The sequence below is a fragment of the Neofelis nebulosa genome, chromosome 18, assembly GCF_028018385.1.
Source record: "Neofelis nebulosa isolate mNeoNeb1 chromosome 18, mNeoNeb1.pri, whole genome shotgun sequence".
NCBI classification, from domain to species: Eukaryota; Metazoa; Chordata; class Mammalia; order Carnivora; family Felidae; genus Neofelis; species Neofelis nebulosa.
In genome coordinates, this window is record NC_080799.1 from 3,943,194 (window position 1) to 3,970,801 (window position 27,608).

At 58.5% G+C, this 27,608-nt stretch overlaps 1 protein-coding gene across 1 annotated transcript in view; it reads right to left on the reverse strand.

The window, feature by feature from the left end:
* Window positions 1–2,194: 2,194 nt before the first annotated feature.
* TNRC18 (trinucleotide repeat containing 18) overlaps window positions 2,195–27,608 on the reverse strand; it is an 87,119-nt gene continuing 61,705 nt past the window's right edge. Inside the window, 12 exon segments of the mRNA XM_058709874.1 lie at window positions 2,195–3,834; window positions 4,180–4,254; window positions 4,384–4,620; window positions 7,892–9,210; window positions 9,706–9,870; window positions 10,574–10,690; window positions 13,125–13,233; window positions 13,324–13,399; window positions 13,852–13,969; window positions 15,765–15,906; window positions 16,452–16,607; window positions 20,839–21,269. Coding sequence (XP_058565857.1) covers window positions 3,628–3,834; window positions 4,180–4,254; window positions 4,384–4,620; window positions 7,892–9,210; window positions 9,706–9,870; window positions 10,574–10,690; window positions 13,125–13,233; window positions 13,324–13,399; window positions 13,852–13,969; window positions 15,765–15,906; window positions 16,452–16,607; window positions 20,839–21,269 — 3,152 coding nt within the window. The 3' untranslated portion in view covers window positions 2,195–3,627.

Consider the following 27,608-nt stretch of genomic DNA (forward strand, 5'->3'; position numbering starts at 1 on the left):
CCCTCCGGGTCCGGCCGGCCGTCACGCCGGCCCCAGGGTTCTGCCGAGCCCTCCGGCCCCCCAGAGCCACCCAGCACTGTGCTCTGCGTCGTGTCTCCGGCCTGTCCTTCACCTTCTGTCTGTGTCCGGTGGCCCCAGCTGTCGCCAGACAAGTGCCCTCTCTGGGGTCGCAGCCGTTCCCGGCCAGGAGAGCAGACTGCCAGCCGGTATCCCCTCCTGGTGCCCCTCACCCATGGACCCCGGCCCCAGCCCTCCTCCACCAGGGGCCCTCCTCATGAACATGAGAGGTCCTCAGCGGAGAGGGCCTGTCCCTGTCCGTCTGTTCGTAAACACTGCTTCTTGCGAACAAAACGCATCTGCCGGGAGGGAATCGTAGCCCTGGGTCTGAATGGTTTCAGACCACGGTCTACACCTGTCTATGACCGCAGCTTCCGCACCGGTCTGGGCGCACCCACCCCACGCCGAAATCCACCTCCGTGCACCCTGGCGCCCACCTGATGCCACAGGCCTGGCAGTCTGTGCCTGCCCCGAGACCCCCGTCTGCTTCTCTGGCCACCCCGTCTGTCTGTGACGCCGGAAGGGGGCACACTCTGGTTGAAGTCTCTCTCTCAGACACTGATCCTCACCCAGGGCAGCCCAAGGAGGGACGTGAGTCCCTGGCAAGTAGGGAGCTGTGGGGGTCCCTCCTCAGCCGGGACCCTCAAGCCCCGGGCTGGCCCAGTGCCCTGAGCGGAGGGATTTCTGGAGTGTCTTGACAAAGTCAGGCTTCTCAGGGGAGAGGAGTCTGCCCTGCCACCCCCACGGCACAGCTGTGACCACCCGCCCCTGTGTCCTGTCTCCCCCTCACCCCCCCGTCCGTCCACTAACTGTACCGCACTGGCCATTAAAAGATGAAGGCAGAAACTCCCCAGCTGCTGCCTCAGAGTAGTGTCTGTGTGGGTGGGGGCTGCCCCCCGACCTTGCTCGTCCATCGTGGGGGAAGGGGTCCTGGTGGCCGGGACGTCCCTCTTCTCACCTGGAAAGTGGCCCTGTCCGCCTGGGCTGGGGGGGGGGGGGGGGAGATCGTAGGGGGTGGATGGGGGTGGGTCAGTCTCATAGCCGGGTCTCCACGCACCTGGTAGGGGTGAACGGCGGCACGGGACCCGGAAGCATTTGGGCTTTCACAACTTGGTGGTCAGGTCAGGGAAAAAGGTGGCATCCCACCCATTTGAATGGCCGGGGGGGGGGGGGGGTGCAGCTTGCCCCCTGCCTGCAGGGACTCAGAATTGGGACCTGGGGGCTGCGTGTTCTGGGCCGAAGTCCTAGCCGTGCAGCCGATCCGTGTGATGTGAACCATTTCCTGTACCGTTTGGTGCCTTAGTTTCCCCCAAGGAGTGGAGCTGGTCCGCTCTTTGATGCAGGTCCCTTGGAGGAGGGTTGGGGCAGGGGAGCTGGCTTTCCGAGAGGCTGTGCAGCCCTGCAGCCTCGGGGACCCACCCGCTGGGCCCAGTGGGCAGCCATCACTCTGGGAACCAGGTGGGCGTCCTGGGCAGCTGTGGGGAGAGCCGAGACCCCAGGCGATACCACAGGGACCGCCAGGTGGCGCCAGTTCACTGTTCCTCCTGTTGTGTGACTGCGTTTCTCTGAAGCGGGAGAACCATCAGAACCTTTCCTCTGGTGGGTGGTTGGGCAGGTACCCGTGGGGTCAGGCTGAAAGTTCACCTCAGGGCAGGAGTGGGTAGCAGCACCAGAAGCAGGGCCCAGCCTCCCCCCAGCCCCTGCCGTGCCTGCGTCTCCACACCTGCTCAGGGCCACTCAGACCCTCAGCGTCGTCCTCATTCTGTGGTCTTCAGGTAGGGGTGCGGCTGGGAGTGCTCATCTTGGCATTTTCAAGGAAGAAACGGGCGGTGCAAGCCCTCTGGCCTCTCACCAGCCAAGAGAACTTTCCGCCCTGATGAACACGTTCTGTATCCCAGCCACCCCGCGGTAGCCACTGGCCACTTCTGGCTGTTGACCACTGGAAATGCAGCCGGGGCAACCGAGAAACTTTTCATTTCCCTTCATTTCAATTAGCGTGGGTGTAAACAGCCCCACGTGCCCAGTGGCCGTTGTACAGGGGGACGCCCAGCTCGCGGCCCTGAAAGGTCAGCACCGCCACCCAGCACCCTGCGCCCACCCCCACGGCCCTTGAAATGAACCACTCCAGACGACGGTATTTCTCCGATTATAACTTTTTCTTTTTTCCTTTTTTTATGAAAAAGATCACACAGAATTCGCCAACAAACAAAATTCCAAAAGAAACTTAAAAAAAAAAAACAAAAAACCAATAATTCCCCCAAAAAACAAAACCGAAGTCTGGCTTTTCCTTCCCTTAAGATTGTCTGGACGAGGCCTCCCGTCCCCCTGGAAGGCGCGGGGGCTGGTAAGTGCTTTCCGGGGCCGGGGCCGACCGCGGGAGCAGGGTCACTGCGCCCTGCCGGCCCCCTCCCTCCCTCCCTCCCTCCCTCCCTCCCTCCCTCGGCCTCTGCTCTCCCTAACCGCTTCTCCGTTCTGGGGGCGAGTACAGTACACCTGGGCCGGGCAGGGTGGGCAGGTGGGGTGTGCTTGGGACAAGGGGGGGGGGGGGGTGCGTGAAGCTGGGTGCTAGACACAATCTAATAGGAAATAAAAAATAATATTCTGCACGTCAGAATGTTTGCTTTTTTTTTTTTATAATTTCATAGCTATTTTTTTCACAGTTTTAAAAAGTTTATATTTATATATATTTATATATATTTATCTTTATATATATAATTAAAAAGTGGACTCCATTTAAAGGCGTATGATACAGGGGCGAGGAGAGTCTCTTGGTACAATAAAACTGTACAGGTGACCCACTACCGCCGCCCTCTGGGCTGGCCGAGGCCTGGGCGGGAGGGCCGGGTGTGGCCGGGACAAGGATGTCAGCACCATTGGGGTTGTCTGTAGTGTGAGGGGCTGGACCAGGAGGAGGGGCCCTCAGGGCAGCCCCCCCACCCCCCGCCTGGCACCTGGCTGTCTCGCCCCATCCAGGCCGTCCTGAGTGGGCAGAGGCCGGCCCCCCCACCCGCCGGTGCCCAGAGCAGGCCTGGCCTGATTGGGGAGGCTGGCGGGCATCGGGCCCCCCGCCCCCCCCGTCTCACGGCGGGAGGCTCGGAGTGGGCTCCGTGCCGAGGGAGGGGTCTGGCACAAGGAGCCGGACCCACGAGCAGCGGGAACCCCAGAACCCACGTCAGTTCGGTTCCCTGGAAACCCCCTCCCTGCCGAATCCCCGCCGGGCCTCGGACGGAGGCGCCTGGGGGTGGGGGGAGGGGGCTGGCCTGGCCAAGTGCTTACAAGGTGCTGGAGGGGAGCCCCTGAGGGGGGCCCGGCCGAGCCATACCCTGATAGCTGAGAGGAACCCCGTCTGGGGGGGGGGGCACCGAGGGGGTCGTGAAGGGGGCCGGAGATGTGTGCACATGTGCGCACACACGTGCATGCATACGGGCACACACATGTACACACTCACGCACGCCAGGGCATCCCAGGGCACACTTGCATGCACGCAGCCCCCGAGACGTGGCAGTGATGGCGAGGGGCCCCCGACGGGCCGGCCCTCGGGGTCCGAGGCAGCGGGCAGGGCGCGGGCGCTCAGCAGAGCACAGGCACGCCATCGGTGGAGAAGATCATGCCGGTGGTGGGCTCGTAGGTGCCCGCGAGGTAGTACAGGCCCTCGCTGTCCTGGTACTTCTTGGTCTTGAGCATCTGCTCGTACTGCTCCAGGCCCACCACCAGGCACTTGTGCGACACGGTCTGCACGTCGTTCTCGTCCACGTGCGAGGACTGGTACAGGGCACGCTGCGGGCGTGGCAGGCGGGCTCAGGGCAGGTGGCCCGGGAAGACGGGGAAGACGCCCTCCCCCCATCCAGGACCCACAGGATCAGAGAAAGCACCGAGGGCCAAGGCAGAGAAAGACAACCCCCCCAGGGAGGCGGAGAGACGGAGGCTGGGATTCCGAGACCAAGAGGGAGCCGGAGTGGGAGCCCTGAAGGATCAGGGCCCAGAAGCGACGGGGGAGACCGAGCGCGGCAAACATGGGGTTCAGGGTCGGATGTGGGGGGGGGGGGGGGGGGTCGGAGGCCCAGCCCCCACCGGGCTGCGTGCAGGTTTGAGGTGGCCCGCCCTCCAGCCCACACCCCCTACCTCCATGAAGTCCTTCCTCTGGCTGGAGGCCCGCAGCGCCGCGGGGAGGCCGCGGCCGGACTTCTGGTCCCAGTGCTGTGTGTGTGACAGACACAGGGCGGCGGTGAGCCCGGCCCCAGGCCCCAGAGCCGAGCACCCCGGCCTCAGCCTCAGGGCCGGTGGGGCCACTGCTCCCCGGCGTGACACGCACGGCCCCGGCCTCACCTGGCCCTCATGGAGGCGCTTGCCCGGGCTGGTCTCCTCGGGGTGGTAGAACCACTTGACGCGGACCACCATGTTGCTGCCCCAGGACTCCCACATGCTCTGGATGCGACCGATGTAGGGCAGGTTGGGGCGGCCGGCCGACAGGAACACGGCGCAGTCCCCGATGCGGATCATTTCCTTGCCGCGCACGATGGCCTTGTAGAAGAGCTTGCGGGCCTTGCCCTTCATGCCGCGGCGCTGTGGGACACGCGTGTCAGGGAGGCCCGGGCCGGTCCCCAAACCCTGGGGCTCTGCAGAGGGTGGGGTGGGAGGGAGGAGGCCCCTTGCTTGCTCTAACTGGGGAGGACCCCTTCCCCTCTCCATGCTGGGTGTCCAAGAGGGGCTTTACCAACACCAAGGACCTCAGCTAAGAGGGACCTCCGGGACCGTCTGGGTGGCTCAGTCGGTTAAGCTCAAGTCACGATCTCCCCCCCATTAATGGGTTTGAGCCCCGCGTCGGGCTCTGTGCTGAGAGCTCAGAGCCTGGAGCCTGCTTCGGATTCTGTGACTCCCTCTCTGCCCCCGCCCCCCCCCCCCCCAAAAAATAAGCATTAAAAAAACAAAAAACCTTCGGGACCTGCACCTCCCCGTCCTGGAGTAGTGCAGGCACACGCCTGGCAGACCCGCACCTGCGGTCCACGGGGCTCGCAGTGGCCATGCCCTGGGCCCAGCAGCCCCCTGTGGACTGGCGGTTTCCAGACAGTGCTGGTGGGGAACAGGACAGGGAAGCCCAGGGGCTCGCAGCTTGGCCTCCGGACAGAGGGCACGGCTCCACCCCCTACAGCCGGCACACGCCATTCGGGCCCCGGGGCCACAGGGCACGCGCTGCACAGCCTCGTTCTACGTCCCCGCAGGCAGCGTGGGGCTGGGAGTCGGCCACCTAAGTGGCCTGAACCAGGGGCGACGGAGTAGGGGACGCGGGCTGAGGGCCGTCACGGGGACGGTGCCGGACCCCAGGGGAAGCCCCTGAAGTCCGTCCGGGGCCCGCAGGAGCCAGCACCAGACTCGCATCTGCCAGGCCCATCGCGTGCCGGGCTTTTCTCAGTCACTCGACAAACGTTTCCCGAAGCCCGCTCAGTGCCCCGGCCTGGGCCAGCATGGGGACAGACACGTGGGTTCCGAGGAGGGAAGAGACCTGTCATCAGGACCCCAAACCCATCAGAGCCCCGGGCAGCTCTGGGGCCTGTCACTGTCCCTAGGGCCAAACCTCCAGGATCCAGGCCTCTGCAAAGCTCTGCCCTCTGGTGACCCGGCGTATCCTCTCTTCAAACCAAGATCTAAAATCACTTCGCCATTTTCACATCGGCTGCCAGATGACGCAAAGCCAATTTGCCCAAACAGGAGAAAACCACGTGCCAATTTCCAACTTTCTCCAACAAGCGCTTTTTCTACTTTGAATTCATTGGCTCCCTGGTGGTGATGGATTTTCAGAGGTCCTCGTCACTGATTTCTGCTATGTCCCGTGAACTGCGCAAATGCTTTTCACTTTTCAGCTCAAGGCTGAAAATAAATTCGAGGTGAGGAGGACGGCTAAGATTTCTACACCGACTCCTCTTTGGCCGCCGTGACATGCCCGGCACCCGCCGGTTACTCCCTTCTCACAGAGCCGCCTCACTCCACGTGGTCCCCCCGGGGGGGCTGATCCCGCCCTTGCAGCGAGCACAGGACTCGGTGTGGACACCCCGAACGTCCTGCCCTCCCGCTGGTATCATGACTGGCTCAGAAGCGGGCTCAGCACACGAGCCAAGAGTGTTCTATCAGCTTTAGCCTGAACCCCTTGCAAAAAGATACTTCCTCTCTAGCGTCGCTTCCGACCCGGGAGCCACTGAGGCTGCTTGCTGCCAGGAGGGAAGGGTTGTCTGAGCAGGAGACCAGCGCAAAGGCAGGAAGGGGAAACGGAAGCCTGGACTGTGGACCCACAGGGAGGTCTGAAGACGGCCCTTCAAACCCCTGGGCTCCAGCCGTACCGAAGCCTGGAATTTTCTGTTAAAGTGGCCACTAAGCTCCGCCCTGTGCTCCGCCCGCTGCAGCAGTAAGAACCTGGGCATTACTAGTAAATCTGCAAGTGGCAGATGCTAAAATACGGAACGAGTCGGTCACGGTGGAGGCGAGACGGCAAGGACGTGCCGCCTTCAGCTCAGAAGCGGTCACTCCTCGATCCATCCCAATAAAGCACCTGCTGGGATCAGAGCTCCAGGGGGCTGGGTCAGGAGAGCCGGGGAAGGTTCTACATGTTCAACTCTGCCGTCCCCGGCGGTGGCCCTGCTGAGAGAGGAGCTCTCATCCGGGGCCAGCGATCCAGGTGGGCTTAACTTCAGACAGCCTATGCCCCGCGGCGTCAGAGACGCAGGCCGTCTGCCCCAGGTCCAAGTTAGTGCCTCAAAAGCAGGGACGCCCTCAGGAGAGTGGGTGCCGACTGCTGCCAGATGTCCTGCTCTGCACCCCCATTCTGAGGAGCCCTCTGGGGGACTCTCACTGCCCCTGGTGTCACTGGCACAGGGGGCCCCAAAAAACACCTAGACGGAAACCCCCGAGCTGGGGTCTTCAGAACTCCCCCCAATTTTTCCGGCCTCGTTGAACCCAGGGAGCTAACACAACACGAATACACCAGCAGCTTCCTGAGGTCCCGAGAGGTGCACGGTCAGACGCCCCCCCAAGCTCATCACTGTCGGCCCCCAATTCCCCACACCTGCCCTGGTGAGAAGCCTCTCTGGAGGGGGGACAGACCCGGCGGGGGGGCATCACGCCAAGCCCACCTCAGGTGTGGCCTCAGGGGGCCTGGGCCAGGGAGACGGGCACCGCGGGCGAACCTGTGAGCCGTACCCGTGGACAAGGGGCTATTCCCCACCTGCACGCGGGAGCCTCACGGTGCCTGTGCGCGCGCACAGGTACGCGTGTGGTGCGCGGCCGCGGGTGCACACGGGTGAGCTGGCAGGGCTCCTTCTGGGGAACCGTCCTGTCTACAGAGGCGGCCACGGGACCCCACCAGAACCTTCTCCCTTTGGCTAGCTCGTGGGTGGGGGGGGGCACCCGAGCCAGCCAGGCAGGGAGACCGCCCCGGCCCTCCGCTGCCATCAGAGGGGAGCAAGTGCCTCTTGCCGGGGTCGCCACACGGTCAGCCCGAGGCCTGGAGCCGTTGTGCCGCTACACACGACGCCCCCACCGAGACAGGCTGTGGGGCCACCGGGTTCTGAGACCCCCTGCGGGGCGACCGGGCGCCTGCTGGAGGGGCCGGCACCCGAGACCGAGGGCGGCGCTGCTCCGCGGAGGACCCGGCTTCGAGCCGGCAGAGGGGGCGCGCTCGGGCGCCCCGAGACTCGGGGGACCCGGGGATGAGACGGGGTCCCCCGCCTCACCCCAACCCGCCCCGTGGGGGGGGGGCCCGGAGGAAGGGGGGGCCCGAGGGGGGGCCCGCGGGGGGGCCGGCCCGCCAGAGAACACCACGTCCGGACCCTCCGCCCTCCGCTACCTGGGTGGGCTTGCCGAACCACTTCCAGAGCTGCCGCGCCGGCAGGAAGGCGGCGATCTTGGGCCGGTTCTCCACGGACGGCAGGCGCTGCCGCTTGGCCAGCTCCTTGGTGGTGGGGAGGTGGACGCCCTCCCTCTTCTTGGGTCGGCTCTTGGCCGCGGCCTGAGCCTTGGGCTGCAGAGGCTGCGCGGGCTGCGGCGGGGGCGCCTGGGGCGGGGGCGCCGGGGCCTTCTTGCCCGGAGAGGGGGCAGAGGAGCGAGCCTTGCCCGCCTGCTTGGGCGCCTTGCCGGGCAGGGCCGGCGGCGCCGAGGGGCCGGCCGCGGCGGGAGGTGCCGCCTCGTCGTCTGAGCTGCAGGAAGAATCGTCCGTGGTGGAGGAGGAGGAGGACGAGGAGGACGAGGAGGACGAGGAGGAGGACGAGGAGGACGAGGAGGAGGACGAGGAGGAGGACGAGGACGAGGACGAGGAGGAGGACGACGAGGACGAGGAGGAGGACGAGGAGGACGAGGACGAGGAGGAGGACGACGAGGACGAGGAGGAGGACGCCCTGGAGCTGGAGGCGCTACAGTTCCGGCCGCCGCCGCCGCCCCGGCCCTCCTCCTCCCCCTCGGTCTCTGAGCTGCTGCTGCTGCCGCCACTGTCGCTGCTGCTGCCGCCGCTCTCCGACTCCTCGGCCCCGTCCTGCTCCGCCTGGCCCTTGTCCGGGCTCTTGGGCTCACCCGAGTCCTCGAACTCGAGCCCGGCCCCGGGCTCCTGGGCCAGGTCGCCGTCCCCGGACTTGGGCCGGGCGGCCTTGGGCTCGCCACTGCCTGTGGCCGGCGGGTAGCCGCCCAGGCCCAGGAGGCCCTTGGGCTCCTGCCAGCCCCCGGCTCCGGGGTCATCCCGCAGAAGCAGGGCCTCTTTGGCCTTCTTGCTTTTGGGCGACGTCACACCCTCGTGGTCCAGCTTGACGAGCGGCTCGGCCTCCTCCCCGGGCCTCCGGGTGCCCTTGGCGGCCGCCTCTTCCGCGGCCCGGGCCTTCTTGGGCTTGGGGCGGGTGGCGGGCATGGCGATGGGCATGGTGACGAGGGGGGTGGGGGCCAGGACCGCAGCGGGGGCCGGCAGCTCCCCAAAGGGCTCAGGAGCCGGGCAGCTGGTGAAGGTGGACGGGGCGGGGCTGGCCTGCGGGGCCGCCGGGCGAGCCTTGGGGGCTTTGGCTCGCTTGTCCGCGGGTTCTGGGGGGCTCTTCTTGGAGCCTGGGGTGCTGATGGGCTCCAGGGCCAACGGGGTACTGGGGACCTCCTCTGTCGGGCCCCCCTCTTCCAGGACGGCGGCTCTGTCTAGAAGAGAGAAGGAACAAGCTTACGTGAGGTCAGGGCAGCAAGGGGCTTCCCGAGCCCAAAAGCCCGGTTTCTGCGCTGGCCCTGCTGCTTCCTCTGCGGTGACCGGGTGCTGGGCCTGGACGCTGCCCGCTCTGGGCGCAGGATGAGCGACTCTCACATCGCTGTCATCCCACGGGTGGTGACCCCCAAGCGGTCCTTGGCAGCCTCAGCTCTTAGCACCTGTCTCTGGATTCTGGCGTGAACCAACTCGGCTGCCCAGGAGTCAGCTCTGCCCGAGGCAGATGAACCCTGACTCCCTGAGCCTCAGTGTCCCACTCTATCAAAGGGTCCGAGTGGCCCTGCAGCTGAGTTCCCACGGGGGGGGGGGGGGGGGCGCAGTCTCTGCGCGCAGACCCCACGGCATCCCGCGTCCGCAGCAAGTCCCCACCCCCACCCCCCCATGCCTGCACCTGCCCCTGTGCCTCGGCCGAGGCAGAGCTGGGGCTAACGTACCACTCTTGGCTTTGGCGCTGGGTTTCCGCCCACGCCCTCGTGCCTTGGTACCCGGCTCCTCGGACCCTGGCGTGCCCCCGTCTTTGCTGTCCCCGGTGTCTTTGCTGGTCTTCCGGCTGCGGCGCTTGGCACTTGGCACCAGGAGGGCTGGGGACGGCTCCGCACCTGCGGGAGAGGGACACGGTGGCTCAGGCCTGGGTCTCTGCTCTCCCAGCCACCAGAGCATCATCCATCGTGGGGGACAGGGACCGGAAGGCCCTGCGGCTGAATCCGCTCGGCCTGCCTGGAGGGCCTGTGCAGCTGGAGAGGGGGACTCCCTCTGCAGGGACGCAGCTCAGGGGTCTGCAGGCACAAAAAGCTCCACAGGGGTCCCCGAATGAATGGACTGGGTGGGAGTGAGCAAAGATCCACTCTCGTGGGTTCTATAACCCACTTGGAGGATGCTCAAAACCACAGACCCCCGGAGGTCCAAGTCCTGGCTCTGCCTCTAACTAGATGTAGGACCCCAGGAAGAGTCATTTCCCTCCTTAAAGCTGAGCTTCGTATTGGTCAGTCACGGGGAATGGGATCTTTGGGTGCTCAGGACAAAGCCAGGAACTCCGTGCTCTCGTGGACATGTGAAGCCTGGAACCATCGGGAAGGGTGCCTGACCAGCCTCGACGGCCTGGACTGCTCGGGGACGCAGACCTGGGGAGCCCGGGAGCCCCTCCCCCAAGCCCACTGTGGGAGCCCCACCCGTGGCTCCTGCCATTTCCATCCCACGGGTACAAACGGTTGCAACGGTGGCCAGAGCCCAGGGCTGGGCCCGCAGGGGAGCCGGTGTGGACATGGGGGTCACCCCTGCCAGGGCAACAGGACCACCACTCACACTGGATCTTATAGTCGGGAGGCAGAAGGCGGATGTGGGAGAGGGGGATCCTCCCTGTGTCCCCGTCATCGAACTCCACTGTGATCAGGTCCCCGTCGTCCTCGAGGCCTAGCAAGCCTGTTGGCAGAGGGGCAGGGTCAAGGACGCCAGCGGACCCCCGCTCTCCGGTGCCCACAAGGGCAAAAGGGGAGCAGAAACCAGCCGGGGAGCAGCTCCGGGCCTGGGATGTGTAGCGGCACGTATCCAGTGGTACAGAATGTGAGTCTTAGAGTCTCGTGGTCCAGCAGGAGCACTGGCGCCTGCCATTCCACCGAGCGTGTGTCCTGACTCGCTCCCAAATCCCTCCCGAGAGCACAGCGAAGCAAGAGCAGGGGCGGCAAGCCTGCAGGCCGGACCTGGTGGGTCAGTGGCCGACTGCGGGAGCAGGGCATTTCCCAGACCACCACCTGCACGGTGAAGGGCTTCCCCTGCTGCTGGGGGCCTGGAAGGGGGCCTGCTTCACAAGGGAGCCCTGCCAGGCTCGGGCCCAAGAGGCGCCAAGCGCCTCTGCAGGCAGGGGTCAGGGGACCCCAACAGCAGACAGGGTGAGGGTTTACGCCTGGGGCACAGGAGAGTTAGGTGGGTCCCCGAACCCCAAGGACTGTCTGTCGGCCGGTGGCAGGAAGCCACGGGTATAGGGACCAGGGGTCGCCACAAAACGTGCCTGTCGATGCACAGGCCTTCCAATCTGCTTAGTACAGACCACCTGACCCGAGAGGCCAGCCTCTCAACGAGACAGACACGGACCAGAGAGGTCAGGGGGCTGAAGAGCACAGAACCCCCGAAGAGACGGCAAAGGCAAGTCAGGAGAAAAGGGAGCTGCAGAAACCCAAACGTGGAAACAGTCCTTTTTCCGCGAAGGTTACGAAAAGAGAACACGGATACCAGCAAATGTGGTAAGAAACAAAATCGGATAAAAACAAGAAGACGGACACAAAAAGTTGGGGGGGAAAAAACATGCAGAGAATAAGAAAAAACTCTAGGAATTTCTTACACGACAGCAGGAATTTCAAAACTTCAGTAGATGGAAGGGCCAGAAGGTCGGGGTTAGTTGAGGAAACCTCCCGAGAGGTTGAACAAAAAGGTGAAGAAACAGACGATAGGAATAAAGATAACAGACACTGCAGGCCAGCACACGGTCCCAGGGAGGGCGGCAGGGGACAGGGAGTGGCTCCTGGAGAGCCACACACGGAGTTTCCAGAACAAAGGAAATTTGCTTCACAAAGCCCTCAGGCCCCAAACACCCAGCAACACACACACAGAGACACTCAGAGACACATACACAGACACACATCAGACAGACACACACACACACACACATACACAGACACACACAAACACACAGAGACACAGACACATAGACACACACATCCGTGCATAGAGAGATGCACAAAAACAGACATACACAAAGACAGACGCACACATATTCACACATGTACAGACACACACAAACCCACATGAAATTCCAGATCCAGGAATAACGAGAACACCCTCAAAGTTTCCAGAGAGAAAGCAGGTCTCATACAAAGATGTAGTTTTAACAATGACATCAAATTTAGACAACGTCGACAGCCAGATAAAAACGAAAGGCACAGTGACTTTGAAAATTATTTCCAACCTTGACTTTATCCCCAGCTCAACTATCTTTTAAGAACATGCCAAAATAAAGCGATCTCAAGCATGCGTGTACTAGAGGGATTTACCTCCTAGGATCCTCTCTCAGAAAGCTACAGAAAGATTCTCCATGGAAACGAGGGAACGGAACAAGGAAGAGAAAGACGCGGATGAAACACAGGAGCTGGAGAGATGGAATTCTGAGTGATCCCCAGGGGACGGACCAAGAGTGACCCTGCCATGGTCTCTCTGGGGCAGGGGGGCGGGGGGAGACTTCCTGCCCGGCATCTGTGTTCCACCTCCTGGGTGGGTGTGGATGTCGGGCCGCAGCGGGTACACCGTATCTGCCATCTGGCTGTTTGTCTGAAGAACGAACATCCAGAGCTCAGCTCTTGGAAATGTCAGTTTTGCACCGTGTGAGGATCTGTGGTTTCTGTCCAACACCTGCAGCTTCTGGGGCACCTGTTATTTATGTCAGCCTTGCTTCCCATCTCTTACTTGGCTAACAACACCCCGGTTTTCCTGGGGTGGCCACCGTCTCCTCTCCCGGGTCACAAGTGGAATCAGAAAGCCAACCTCACTTGCTGGTGTCGGGAACGAGCACGTGACCCAGGCTCAAGGACGAGACTCACAGCAACTGACGAAATCCACGTGACCCAAGCCAGTTTCGGGGGCCCCGTCCTACGTGTCCCCATATGGGAAATGAGAGCAGTTCCCCCGACGGCAGGATCTGTTAATCTGGCGCGACACCGTCCCCGAGGAGCTGGGTGTGAAGCCAGCGCAGCCGAGAGCCGACCGAGGGCCGGAGCGCCGGGCCGGCCCTGCCGGAAGCCACGCGAGGAAATGGGGGGATGAGGGGGAGGATCGGGGGGGTGGGGGGATGCCGAGGATGCCTCACCTCGGACCACGGTGCCCGGGTAGAGGCAGCGGTACTGCTGGCTCCAGTAGGCTGCGATCCTGGTCCCTTGTGGCAAGAAGCGCGTGGAGGCCGGCCTCACGTCGTTGATCTGCGAGGGCGAAGGGTTGAGCGCCAGGGGTGACCGGGAACAGCCCGGCCCCCAACTGCCCGGCGGCCCCGCCTCCCCTGCCCCCCTCACCGCCTCCTGCAGCAGCTGCTCCAGACAGTAGATGTGGGGCCGGTTCCCACGCTCGCCCTCCACCACCACACGGTATCTGCAAGGCCACGGCAGGCGCGGTGTGAGGTGACGGAGACAGCGGCCCCTCCCGGAGGAACCCTGCACCTCAACCACCGGCCCCAGCGGCGCCAGCTCTGCCTCCCAGGCCGCTCGGACGGCACGCCAGAGCCTGGGGAGCTGCTGGCGTGTGGTCTGAACCTGGGGCGAGGCTCTCCCCTTCTGGGCCTCGGTTTCCTCATCTGTACAGCTAGGGGGTTCGGATCCAAGAGAGGCCGGCACAGACCGGCTGGCCACGCCCACTGGGGGCCTCCCTCAGCAGGCACCGCCCTCCCGGGCACCGTTCACCTGGTTCTAGGGAGAAGCAGTGGCAGCTCAGAGAAGCAAAGCAACCCGCCCATAGAGGCCCAGCAAGGCCCCCTGGACCCTGGACTGGGGGAGGGTCCGCGGGCTCTGAGGCCAGTGCCGCCCCCCGCCCAGGCCCCCACTCACATGTCTGGCGAGTGCACTGTCTGCACGTGCCCGGCATACAGCAGCTTATCATCCATGGGGATAAGCACACGTAAGCCGTCTTTCAGCTCGTCCTTGTCGATGACGCAGGAGCGCGGGGCTGCAGGGGGACATGCAGGGAGGCAGGGCTGGAGCCAGGGGGCAGCCGAGAGACCCTCCTTCGGCGCCCAGCGCCTCCCTTCCCCCAGGCCTGCCGGGTGGCAGGGATGCCCCCCTGCAGGGACATGTGGGGGGGAGGAGGCGTGCGCAGCCCCTCCCTCCTGGCCCAGGCTCCTGCAGAGATCCCAGGCAGGTGTGAACCAAGTGTGATTGCCTACACAAGCCACCCCTCCTCCACCCAAAGACCACCATCCTTGGGGCCTGGGCGTGAGGCCCCAGGTTGTCAGCCCGTCCACCGCTGCCTCTCCCACCAGACCTCTAGGACTTTCCACTGGTGTTTTCTCTTCCTGGAATGCCATGTGTCGTGGTGGAAACCAATCCCCGCCTTGGCCAAACTTCAGGCCAGGCTCTCCGCGTTCCTCACCTGTCCTCAGCTGAAACCTGGCTCTCCCCCCCCCCCAGCTTAGAGGCCACCCCCTCCGGAACCCCCACACCAGATGTTCCCCCAGTTTTCCTTCTGCAGACTGGCCACACTGCTCTGGATTCCAGGGCTCCCTCCTCCTGCCCTGTGAGACCTTGAACCCGGCCCCACCCTGTCATGACCCACACAGCTCGCTGGCTGGCCCACTTCTTTCTTCATTCCTGCCTGCACGCACACCCCTGCCGCAGCCTCCCCATGGGCAGAGTGGACACCCACCCCTTGTCGCTGAGTATGGCTGTGAGACTTCCTCCGGCCAATGGCACAAGGGTGGGAGTGATCAAATACTGATTCTGAATCTAGGCCTCCAGAGGTCTGGTCAGCTGCCACTTTCCCTCATGAGCCTCTGGCAGTACGGCCCCAGGAAAAGCACGCCCCGGCTCACCCACAGGCCCAGGGGGTAAACGGCCCCGGAGTGGAGCTGACCCTGCGTCCGTGGACCTCCAGCTGTCCTGCTGTTGTGGGAACAAGCCCAGGCGAGGTCAGCCCGGCTGCCTTACAGACCACTGAGACCCATAATGGATACCTACTACCAGCTACCACTGGGTAACTCTTTGTTACACGGCAACAGCTGACTGATACACTCCCAATCAGGCGATTAACTTGCCCAGCCCTGCACATCCTCTTGTTCCGCACCCGCCCCACCCAATTCACATCCTCAGTCTCTCCTCAGAGCTCCACACCCCTGGGTCCAGGTGCCAAGTGTATGTCATTTACCCGGGTGCTCTCCAGGCACCCCAGACTCCAGCCAGCAAAGTGTGGCATGTGATCTCTCCCTGCTCCCCCTACACGCCCACCCCACCACCACCCATACTCACTCGTTCTGGTCTGCTCACACAGCCCCTCTCTCCCTCGCGACGTGCTCAAACCCACCCCATCTCCCTCCGTGCTGCCCCTGTCACCACCGCTCACCGGATCCCCACAAGGGCCTCCCTACCTGGACTCCTGTCCCCCTCAGGGCCACCCCCAAGTCATTCTATACAAAGCAGTCAGAAAGCACTTTTCAAAACCAGTCCGACTGTCCTCATCTACTTGCAGCCGCGGACAGCTTCTTATTTTCATTAGGGCAAACTGTGACCACAGCCCAGAGATGGGGCCGGCTGCCTCTCCCTCCTCCCCCACCCAGCTTACTAAACCAGAGCCAAGCCGGCCTCTCTCAGTTTACCACAGATACCATGCCCCCACCCAACCTCAGGGCCCCTGCACATGCCCACTCCCTGGGGTAGCTCAGCCCCTGCCCACTGCTTCCCCAGGGGGACCTCCAGCCACCCCCCCACACGCTCTGGGCCTGAGCCGACAGGGCATCGAGGGCACTTACCTGGAGTTAGTGGCCGCTCCGCAGCCCCACCACGTGGCAGGTGCTCATCCTCAGAGAAGCTCGAGTCCTGATTGGGCTCAAAGTCCTCCTCTGCAGCCATGCTCTCCATCAGCTTGCTCACGGCTCCCCCCTTCCCCCGGTTCTGGGGACAGAGCACAGCAGACCCACGGCTCGGGGCACGCCGTGCAAGTCCCGCTGCTTGGGACCCTCCCTGGAAACCCCGGAGTCTCGGTCAGGCTGCAGGGGCATCTGCCACGTGAGTGGTGCGGGGCCGAGGGGGTGGTGTCCGTGAGATCGGCAAGCAACCCGAGTGGCCAGGGCCTGCGTGGGCTGAGGCAGCACTTCCGGACACACATTGGGGGGGGGGGGGGGTGAGGGGGCGGAACCTGGGGTCTCAGTCACTTGCATGTCCAACTTCGCCTCAGGTCATGATCATGGCTTGTGGTTTCTAATCCCGCATGGGGCTCTGTGCTCACAGCTCAGAGCCTGGAGCCTGCTTCGGATGGTCTCCCCTCTCTCTGCCCCTCCCCCACTCATGCTCTGTCTCTCTCTCTCTCAAAAATAAACATTAAAAAAAAACCCAACAGCCTGCTGGGGACAAGGTGGTGTGGGGGGTGGGCACGCCCAGCATGCCCCATCTGGGAGGGACCTATGGGGACCTGGCTTCTGGGGCACCGCGAGCCTCACCTCCTTTTTCACCTCCTTCCCTTTGGCCTTGGCCTTGCTCCTCTTGGCAGTGGCCGGGGAGCTGGTGTGGGGCGCCCGGGCCTCTGGGGGCAGGGCGGGAACACGGGGCGGGGGCAGCGCCGCCCCTCCTGAGCTGGCCTCCTTCCCCTTCTTCTTCTGGGGGAGGAAGCAACAGAGGTGCCATCACAGGCCGTCCTCACCATCCCGGGAAAGGAACGAAACCCCTTCCCTCCCCTCCCCCAAGTACGTTTGTTTTTCATCTTTTCTTCATCTTAACTGCTTCATTATTACTATACGTTGCTTATTGTAAAAAAAAAAAAAAAAAAAAAAAAAATCACCAAAGTGCATATAGGTGCAACTTCCTCTCCAATGAATCCTGTCAAGTGCACAGCGCTAACTAGAGTCACTAGTGGCTGTGTGGTGTACCCTTCCAGAGCTTTCCAAAAGCACATACAACGAAGTAAATACACAGGCTATGAAGATACATTTGTGCACAAACGGTATTTTTTTAACACAAATGGGAATTTGCCAAATGTCCTGCTTTGCAACTTTCCCTCCCAAGCAGGTCTGATATAGAGACTGCTTAGCTTTGTTTTTAACAGCTGCTCAATGTGCAGCTGTGGGAGGGGGCGCCATTCATTCAACCGCCCCCCCCCCCCCCCCCCCCCCGCCACAACCCGGTGATGGATGCATCGGCTGCCTCCATTTTAACACGCTTCCAAATGAAGCCACAAAAAGCCAGGATGGTGCCGGGTGGTCCCACAGGCACGTTCCTGGAAGAAGGCCGAAGACCCTTTCGGCTGCGGCGGGTCACTTGGGGCGTGCCTGAGTAACTCTGAGCTCAGCCACGCCCACCCCAGCTCCAAGCCCCGCCCCCAGGTGGTAAGGGGCAAGGGGCCGCTCGCTGCGTATTGGTCCGCATTCGGCCACGCCCACCCCGTCTGAGCCTCGCTGCTCCCTGCCCCCACCACAGGGCCGGGTGGAGGCTCCCGCGGATTCTCTGCGCTCAGCCCCGCCCCCCACGGTGGGGTGAAGGGGCCGCTACTCGTCCCCGCCAGCCTCGAAACCAGTCCAACCCCACGGCATGGCTTCGTTTATCAGAGCAAAGCACTGGAAACAACCTGTCTGTCCTGCGGCCTGTCAGGGAAACACTGGGGCATCTACAGATACAGTTACAAGCTTTGCCACAGCGTCTGAGAGTCCTGCTCCAGGAAGAGGCAGGGGGCGCTGTGGCCAGGACAACAAAGTGGGGATACTTGGCGCCAGAAGGAAGCTCAGACTATAATCTCCGTGACCCAGGGGAGGTGGGCGGCAGGGGGCAAGGGGTAACTTTATGCTTTTTAAAAGACACATTCCTGAAACAACCAAGTCAAAGGACCGGAGGATGTGGGAAATTAATATAAAAAAAAACACTGGACAAATGTTACCGAGACCACAGCGGAAGTCACAACTTCCTATCAGACAAGTGACATTCACAGCAAACAGCATTATAAGGGTCAAAACAGACAGTGTTACAGGGATAGAAGGTATTCAGTCTGGATCCCCATTTGGGAGAGGGAAAGACATGTATGATTATATTTTCTTGTTTCTGATGCATCATGCCTTAATCCCGTTCACATTTCTGAAATCGGAAGGCATCCAGGGGGTCGAAGGAACAACCTTCCTCCACAAACACCTGCTGGAAACGGACAGCTCACTGAATGGCCTCTACCTTCGCAGCTGTGCACATGGGGCCAGCAGAGGACAGCAAGCAAAGTTCTGAGTGGACTTGTATTTGCTTCCTTTTCTGTATCTTCCAAGGCAGTGTTATTATCAGGTATCACTGAGACCTCTTTCTTTCCCAGTGATGAGAGAGCCCTTTTCTGGGAAACTTACTATTATTTTAGTAAGGAAAGAACTCCAACAAGCTCTGTACCCAGAACAGACATGGTCACTGCCACGGTCATTATGGCAGAAAAATATCATCCTCAACCCAATCACCGCATGGTTGATGGCAGCGGAGAACGAAAACCAAGGGGTGGGTGCAGATGGAGGGATGTTATTCAGCCATTTAGAAACACTGATTAAAAAAGAAAGTAAAATAAGGCTGATGGCAAGTGGGAATATCCAAGTCTAAAAAAGCAGGATACAAAAGCGGGTCTCAAAACACTACGAACAGTGGTTGCTCCTGTGGTGGCTTCACTGGCATCTGATTTCTTTTGTTGGCAATTAGTCTCTCCTGTTCTAGTCTCTTACTGTGTCATCAGAAGGCTGGGATTGGGTGAGCCCCCGATCTTCTCCCCAGCAGAAGGTACCATAACTTGGCAAAGGGCCCAGGGGGCAGCGTGGCCCGGGGCGGGTGTTCAAAGCTTAGCTGGGATGCTCAGTAGCTGCCGTGACCTTGGGCAAGTTACAAGGCCACCTGCGCAGTTAACGTGAGTAACCTACCTCGCAGGGTTTTGTGAGCACTCTGTTGGGACACAGTAAGAAATATCTACTTGGTCTCTGCCCCTGGTTCCTGACAAAGAGCTCCTGAACCCCTTGGAATTTCCTGGATCACAGGAGAGTCTTTTGTCCTAATGAGGCGACTGTGGGTAAGTCCCTAGCTGGCCTCGGAACGGGGGTGGCTCACGAGAAACACCAAGCCAGGAGAAGCCAGGAACTCTTGAGTTCCAATGTCCCCCATCCTCCGGGGCAGGGAGAGGGTCCAGAGATTGAGTTAATAACTGATTCTGCCAACGTGACGAAGCCTCCATAAAACCCTGAACGACGGGGTTTGGGGAGCTTCCAGGTCGGTGACGGTGCTGGAGAGGCGGCACACCGGGAAAGGGCACGGACGCCCACACCCTTGCCCCATCCCTTGCCCTGGGCATGTCTTCTATCCGGCTGTTGCTGAACCGTATCCTTTCTAGTAAACAGTAATAGTAAGTGAAGTGCCTCCCAGGGGTTCTGGGAGGCCCCCTGGCGAGTTACAGACCCTGAGAAGCGGGTCCTGGGAACCCCCAGTACACAGCTGGTGCGTCTGCCAGAAGCACAGGTGACAACCTGAACTTGGAACTGGCGCGCAGAGTGGGGGCCGGGCCCTCTGCCTGCGGGGTCTGTGCCAAGCCCGGGGAGTCGGGGCCAGAAGTGTCGTGAGTGGAGAAAAGGAGTTGTCCTTCACCAGTTGAAGTAGAGGTGCTCAAGGGGTGGGACCTGGCCTGGGCCCTGCCTCAGACCACCTGGTGTGATCACCATGAGCAGTACACACTATTCCAGCACCTTCCCTCCAAGGCCCGGAGAAACCTGAGAGGGCTTCAGCTGTGGGCAGACAGGTGGGCACCAATCACTGTGGACGACACCGGAAGACAGCCACTTCCCCACTAGCCCTGTCACCGGGAAATCAGTGCCAAGCCTCATCCCTCTTCTCGACTTCCTACATAGAACATCACCGGTATTTGAGAGATCATCCTCCATCGGGGACGGGGATGGGGAGGTCTGAATGCAACCAACCAAAGGGGGTGGCTTCCTAGCAGCCAGTGCAAGAAGGGTCTGACTGTCCTATGGTTCTTAGAAAGCAAGCATTTTAGGGGCGCCTGGGTGGCTCAGTCGGTTAAGTATCCAACTAAGGCTCAGGTCATGATCTCATGGATCATGGGATTAAGCTCCGTATCAGGGTCCATGCTGATAGCACGGAGCCTGCTTGGGATTCTTTCTCCTCTCTCTACCCCTCCCCAACCTGTGCGCACGCTCTCTCTCAAAACTGAATAGGGGCGCCTGGGTGGCTCGGTCGGTTGAGCGTCCAGCTTTGGCTCAGGTCACGATCTCATGGTTCGTGAGTTCGAGCCTTGCGTCAGGCTCTGTGCTGACTCAGAGCTTGTTTCCTATTCTGTATCTCCTTCTCTCCTGCCCCTCCTCTGCTCCCTCTCTCTCTCTGTCTCTCTCTGTCTCTCTCTCTCTCTCTCAAAAATAAATAAACATTTAAAAATTTAAGAGGCTCCTGGGTGGCTGAGTCAGTTGAGTGGCCGACTTTGGCTTGGTCATGATCTCAAGGTTCATGGGTTCGAGCCCTGCATCAGGCTCGCTGAGGTCAGCCTGTAAGCGCAGAGCCAGCTTCAGATCCTCCGTTCCTCTCTCTCTGCCCCTCCCCTGCTTGTCACTTGTGTCCTCCCAAAAAATAAACGTTAAAAAAAAAAAAAAAAAAAAAAAGAAACAAATGGAGGTGTCCGGTGTTTCGATAACTGCACTCAGGGGTCCCTGCACCTCACTCGCACGTGAGGATGAGCCTGAGACGGGAAGTAAGAGCCGCTCTGAGGCCGGGTCTGAACGCCCGCTGCTGGCGGGGCTCCAGGGGCCCGTGGCTGGGAGGAGTCAGGCCCGCCTTCGGGGCCCCCTCCCGCTGCTCCCACCCCCGCACTGAGGGCCCTACCTTTCTGGGGTCCTTCCTGTCCTTGGCGCGGCCGGTGTCCTTTCGAGGGCTCAGCGGGCCACCCTTGCCGCAGCGACTGGGCTTGGTGGCCGCGGGGGCCGCGCTGCTGGGCGCCGGAGCCGCGGCCGAGGCGTCGTGCAGGAAGATGCGCTCGCTGCGCCGCCTTGTCCACAGGTCGTCATCGCTGGCCTCGGGCCCCGCCTCGAAGCCGGGCTCCTTGGCGCCCCGTAGCCTGCGGGCCTTGCGCCCTTTCTCTGCCGCCAGCTTGGCCTTGTCGGGGCCGGCGGGGCCGGGGCCCCGGGCGCTGGGTGCGGGCGCGGCCAGGGAGGGGCCCGGCTCCCCCAGTCCCTTCTTGGGCCGCAGCAGCCCGGCAGGCGACCGCTTCCGCACCTTGACCTCACTCTCCGAGTCCGTGTACTCAAACTCCGTGCCTGGATGCGGACAAGGGCAGTGGCTGTGGACGGGAGCTCCTGGGACCCTTGCTTCCCACCCACCCAGATGCCCTGGCCACCAGCAGAACGCCACCGTCCCACCCTTCCTCCCTCGCTGCCCACGGGAGGCTTCTTGTGTCCAGGAGAGGAACAGGGCCCAGAGGAGGAAGACTCACCTGCCACACACCTGTGAGTGGCAGGTCCCGCTGGCCCCGCTGCTGTCCCAAACCCCCCTTGGCTGCCCGGACTCAACTCCCTGGGAATGTGACAATCCCTGCCCGGGGCCCCCATGAGCTTCCCCACTGCCTCCTGCATGCCCGGTGGGAATCCCAGAAGCCAGGGCAGGCTGGGGACGGCCCGAGGCCCCTCAAGGGCAGCAGGTCCACAGGAGGCATGTGGAAAGCCCGCGTGAAATCCCCAAGCCGGGTGGGGCCTCTCCTCCACTTCCTGGTGCCTCTTCTCAAGAGCTGGAAGGTCCCTGGCACCCGCTCCTCTTCTAGAGGGCAGGCCTCACCAAACTCAAAGCCCTGGGGCCCAGCTGCCTCCTGTCAGCCGAGGCTCTCCCAGCAGACACGAGGCCAGCCTTGATCCCAACCCTCGGGCCCCTGGGCTCCCTGAACACAGACCCTCTCCCCAACACCCCGCTGTGCTCTGTCCCTTCCAACCTCCGGGCCTTTGCTGCTGCTGGTCCCTCTACCTGGGGCACCATTTCTCCCCTGACCTCGACCTGGAAATCCGCGGCCTCCTAGCGGAGAAGACACACTGAGCACCCGGGAAGATCCTCTGTCCACACCTCCATCACCGCAGGCACACACCCCACCGGAGGGGGCTCCCATCCATGTCTGTCTATCTGGTCCCGCCCTGTGCCCCGGAAGCAGATCCCCAGTTTTACTCCCGCAGGCCTGATGACCCCTGGGAAGCCGACAGCCTGCCCCCAAGGCCTCCTCGGAGAGGCCGGGTCCCATCACCCAACAGATGCAGCCAGGCTGGGAGGGGGCACACTCCATGGGAGGGACCCACTTGCAAAGCTTAATGATCCCATTAATTAAGCTTTTGTTAACGGACTTCCCACCGCACAGGGAGGCAGCTGGGGGTTCTCATGGCTGATCAGGGTGCAGGCCACAAAAGGCTGGGGTTCTGCTGCCGGGTTTGACCCACCTGATGACAGCCCCCTGCAGAAAGCTGGAAGGAAACCCCCAGGCAGCGAAACGCTGCAGGTGAGCCGCGTAGGGAGCAGGGCCAGAGAACGGACAGAGCAGCGACGGGCAGCGGACACTTTCAAGCGTGGAGTAAGGTCGGCCCGGGGGACAAATACTCATGAGGCCAGTGGGGCAGCATGAGTGGTGCCTGGGACACAGGAAACGGGCTCTGTGAGGGGACAGGCCTGTCCTCGAGTGGGGACAGGCAGGAAGCCCAGAGAGAGGGGAGGACGTGCCGAGCCCTCACCGCCACACGGGGCCGCGGCAGGGAGCAGAGTCCATGTCTGTGATGCCCACCCAGTGTCCTGTGCTCCTGCCTCCGCCCCCAAGAAATACGGTAACAAGGGAGGAACAGACAACAGAAAGCACAGAAAAGATACAACAGAAGGGTGAGACCCAAAGAGATTGCAAGTGAAAGGATGGAAAAGATAACCCATCCAAACACTAACCAAAAAGAGCTGAATAAGCATAAATATAAACATCAGACAAAACTGACCTTCCTTAAGACAAAACTTGTTACTAGAGACAAAGGATATATTTACATAATAAATGGTCAACTCACTAGGAAGATATAACAATTCACAAACACACATGAGCATAATCCAGAAACAGGTAAAAAAGATTATACGCTATGACCAAGGGGGATTTATTCCAGGAATACAAGGTTGGTTCGACATGTAAGGAAATCAGCGTGAGGGTGCCTGGGTGGCTCAGTCAGTTGAGCGTTTGACGCTTGGTTACGGCTCACGTCATGCTCTCACGGTTCACAGGTTCAAGCCCCATGACCAGCTCTGTGCTGACAGTGTGAAGCCTGCTTGGGAATCTGTCTCTCCCTCTATCCCTCTGTCCCCTCCCCTGCTCACTCACCCTCTCGCTCTCTCAAAAATAAATAAATATTTTCAAAAAATCAGTGTAATACACCGTAATAAAGGACAAAAACCACAGGAATACCTCCATAGACGCAGAAGAAGTAACTGACCAAACCTAACGCCCTTTCGTGATAAGATCACTCAAACTGGGAAAAGAAGGAAATTCCTTCCACCTGACAAAGACAGCCATAAAAAAGCCACCAGTAACATCATACCTAATGGTAGCAGAATGAATATTATCAACCCCTATGATCAGAAGACAAAGATACCTGCTCTTGCCACTTCCGTTCAACATTGTACAGAATATTGTGGCCAAGGCAATTAGGCTACAAAAAGAAAGAAAAGGTATACCCATCTGCCGCTCTGTTTGCAGATGACATGATCTTGTATTATAGAAAACACTAAGGAATCTACTAAAAACCTATTAGAACGAACAAATGAGTCCATCGAGGTCACAGGATACATTTCTATACACTGGCAGTGAACACTCCAAAAAGGAAAAGAATCCATTTACAATAGCATCAGAAAAACAAATACTTAAAACTGAGTTTAACAAAAGGAGTCCTAGAGTTGTACAGTGAAAAGTATGAAATGTCGTTGACAAATATTAAAGACACAAATAAGTGGAAAGACATCCCATGTTCCTGGATTAAAAAACTTCCATTGTCAAGATGCCAGCACTCCCCGATTTAGCACCATTCCTAATCAGAATCCCAGGTGGCTTTTTTGCAGCAATTCACAAGCTAATCCCAAAATCCCTATGGAATGCAAAGGACTCTGAGGCACCAAGGCAATCCTGAAAAAGGAGAACAAATATGGAGGACTTCTACTTCCCAATTTCAAAGCTTCCTACAATAATTCCTCCAGTAATCAAGACAGGATGCTACTGGGCTAAGAACAGAAATAGGGATCAATGGACTAGAACTGAGGGTCCAGAAATAATCCTTCATATTTAGGTTCCGCTGATTTTTCACAAGGGCACCAAGAGTGTGCAATGGGAAAAGAACGGACTTCTCAACACATAGGATACTGGGCCAAATGGATCTTCATGTGCAAGGGCCCCTCCATCACTCCATACACAAAAAATCAACTCAAAATGGATCACACACCTAACTGTAAGTCACAAACCATAAAACTCTTCAGTGAAAACAGGACTAGATCTCTGTGACCTTGGGTTAGGCAATACTCGCTTGCATAAACGCCCGAAGTGCAAGTGATCTCTCTGGACTTCATGCAAATTGGAAACGGTTATTTCAAACAACCCAAGAGAATAAACAGACAACTTACAGAATGGGAGAAAACACTTGCGAAGCACAGTCAGAGTTACAGCCAGAATGTACAAAGAGCTCGTAACAACAAAATGACAACCCAATTAAGAAATAGGGATTTAAATAGGCACCTCTCCAGACATACGGACGGCTGAGCAACATGAAAGGCTGCTCACCGTCGTCGGGAGAAATGCATATCAAAACCACAAAACAACGTTAACGACAAGAAGGGGGATGTGAAGAAACCAGAACTCTTCACAGGCTGTTGGTGGGAATATAAAATGGTGAGACCACTTTCGAAAACGGTTTGGCAGGTCCTCAAAAGGTTAAACATTAAGTTACCAAATAACCCAGTGATTTTACCCTTAGATTTGTAGCCAGGACAGGGGCGCCTGGGTGGCTCAGTTGGTTAAGCATCCGACTTCAGCTCGGGTCATGATCTCACGGTGTGTGAGTTCGAGCCCCAGGTCGGGCTCTGTGCTGACAGCTCGGAGCCTGGAGCCTGCTTCGGGTTCTGTGTCCCCTCTCTCTCTCTCTGACCCTCCCTCTCCCCCCCTCTCAAAAATGAATAAACATTGAAAAAAAAATGTAGCCAGAACTGAAAACATGTCCACACAAAAACATGTACATAAATATTCAGAGCTGCATTATTCACGATAGCCCCCAAACAGAAACAAAAACAAAAGAGTAGAAACAAAATGTGGTATACTCATAAAATGGAGTATTATTTAGACATAAAAAGGTCTGAAGTCACATAAGAAGAAACAGGTCTTTATGAAGGGTCTTTATCTATTAAAGGAGTTGAATCAACAATTAATGACCTTCTAAAACAGAAAATGCCAAGCCCGAATGTGGTCACTGTTGAAGTCAACGAAACATTTAAGGAAGAAATTATACCAATTCTCTACTATCTCTTCCAGAGGACAGAGGCAGAAGGAATACTTCCTAACTCATTCTACGAGGCCAGAATTATCCTAATACCAAAACCAGACAGAGAAAACTACACATCAATATCTCCCATAAACATAAATGCGAAATATCAACAAAATATTAGCAAATCAAATCCAGCAATGTATGAAAAAAATTATACGCCACAATCAAGTGAGATTTATCCCAGGTATGCGGGGCTTGTTCAACATTCAGAAATCAAAAACAATTAATGTAGTCCATCACATCAACAGGCTAAAGAAAAACCTCATGATATTAACAGATGCAGGAAAAGCATGTGACAAAATTCAACATACATTCATCATAAAAACTCTCAGTAAAGTAAGCACAGAGGAGAACTTCCTCAACATCTACAAAAACCTTACAGCTAGCATCATATTTACGGGTAAGAAACTATAGAGGCATGGGGCGCCTGGGTGGCTCAGTCAGTTGAGCGTCCGACTTCAGCTCAGGTCACGATCTCACGGTCCGTGAGTTCGAGCCCCACGTTGGGCTCTGGGCTGATGGCTCGGAGCCTGGGGCCTGCTTCTGATTCTGTGTCTCCCTCTCTCTCTGCCCCTCCCCCATTCATGCTCTGTCTCTCTCTCTGTCTCAAAAATAAATAAATGTTAAAAAAAAAAAATTAAAAAAAAAAAAAGAAACTTGAGGCTTTTCCACTATGATCAGGAACAAGGCAAGGTTGTCCCCTCTCACCACTCCTTTTCAAGATCATAGAAGTCCTTGCTAATGCAATTAAAAAAAAAAAAAAAAAAGGTATATTGATTGGGAAAGAAGAAATAGAACTATCTTTGTTCACGGATGCCATGAGTGAGTACCTATGTAGAAAATCTGAAAGAATAAACCCCAAAAATCTCCTGGAATTAATAAGCAATCATAGCAAGGCTGCATTTTACAATCTTCACATACCAAAGTCCATCACTTTCCTACATACTAGCAATGAACAAGTGGAATTTGAAATTTAAAACACAATACTGTTTACATTAGCACTCCCCAAAATGAAATACCTAGGTTAAATCTAACAAAATATGTACAAGAGCTATGGGATGGAAACTACAAAACTCTTATGCAAGAAATCAAAGAAGACTTTCCATGTTCATGGATAGGAAGACTTGATATTGTCAAGATGCCAATTCTTCCCATTTTGATCTATAGATTCGATACAATCCCCCCCAGAAGTGGACATCAACATACTAATGCCAAAGTCTATATGGAGAGGCAAGAAACCCAGAATGACCAACTCAATATGGAAGAAGGACAAAGTAAGAAGACAGTACATGACTGCGAGACCTAGTATAAAGCCACAGTAATCCAACGAGATACTGACAAAAGAACAAACAGATCAATGGCACAGAATGGAACCCCAAAACAGACTCCCATAAATTTAATCACATAATCTTTGACACGGAGTAAAGGCAATACAATGGAGAAAGGAGATGTTCTTTCAACAAATGGTATGGGAACCACTGGAGATCCACACGCAAAAAAGTGAACCTAGACACAGAACTAACGTCTTTACAAAAATTAACCCAAAATGGATCACAGGACTAAATGTAAAATGCAAAACTCAAAAACCCCTAAAAGAGGGGCGCCTGGGTGGCTCAGTCGGTTAAGCTTCCGACTTCGGCTCAGGTCATGCTCTCACGGTCCGTGAGTTCGAGCCCCACGTCGGGCTCTGTGCTGACGGCTCAGAGCCTGGAGCCTGTTTCGGATTCTGTGTCTCCCTCTTTCTCTCTGACCCTCCCCCATTCATGCTCTGTCTCTCTCTGTCTCAAAAGTAAATAAACGTTAAAAAAAAAAATTTAAAAAAAAAAAAAACCCCTAAAAGAAAAGGTAAGAGAAATCCAGATGACCCTGGGTTTGGCAGTGAATTTTCAGATACGACACCCAAAGGACAATCCACAAAAGCTGGGCTTCCCTAAAAGTAGAAATTTCTGGTTTGTGAAAGACACCATAAAGAGAATGAAAAGACAAGCCAGAGACTAGGAGAAAATTTCTGCAAAAGACACACCGGATAAAGGTCCGTTCTCCAAAACAGATAAAGAACTCTTAAAATTC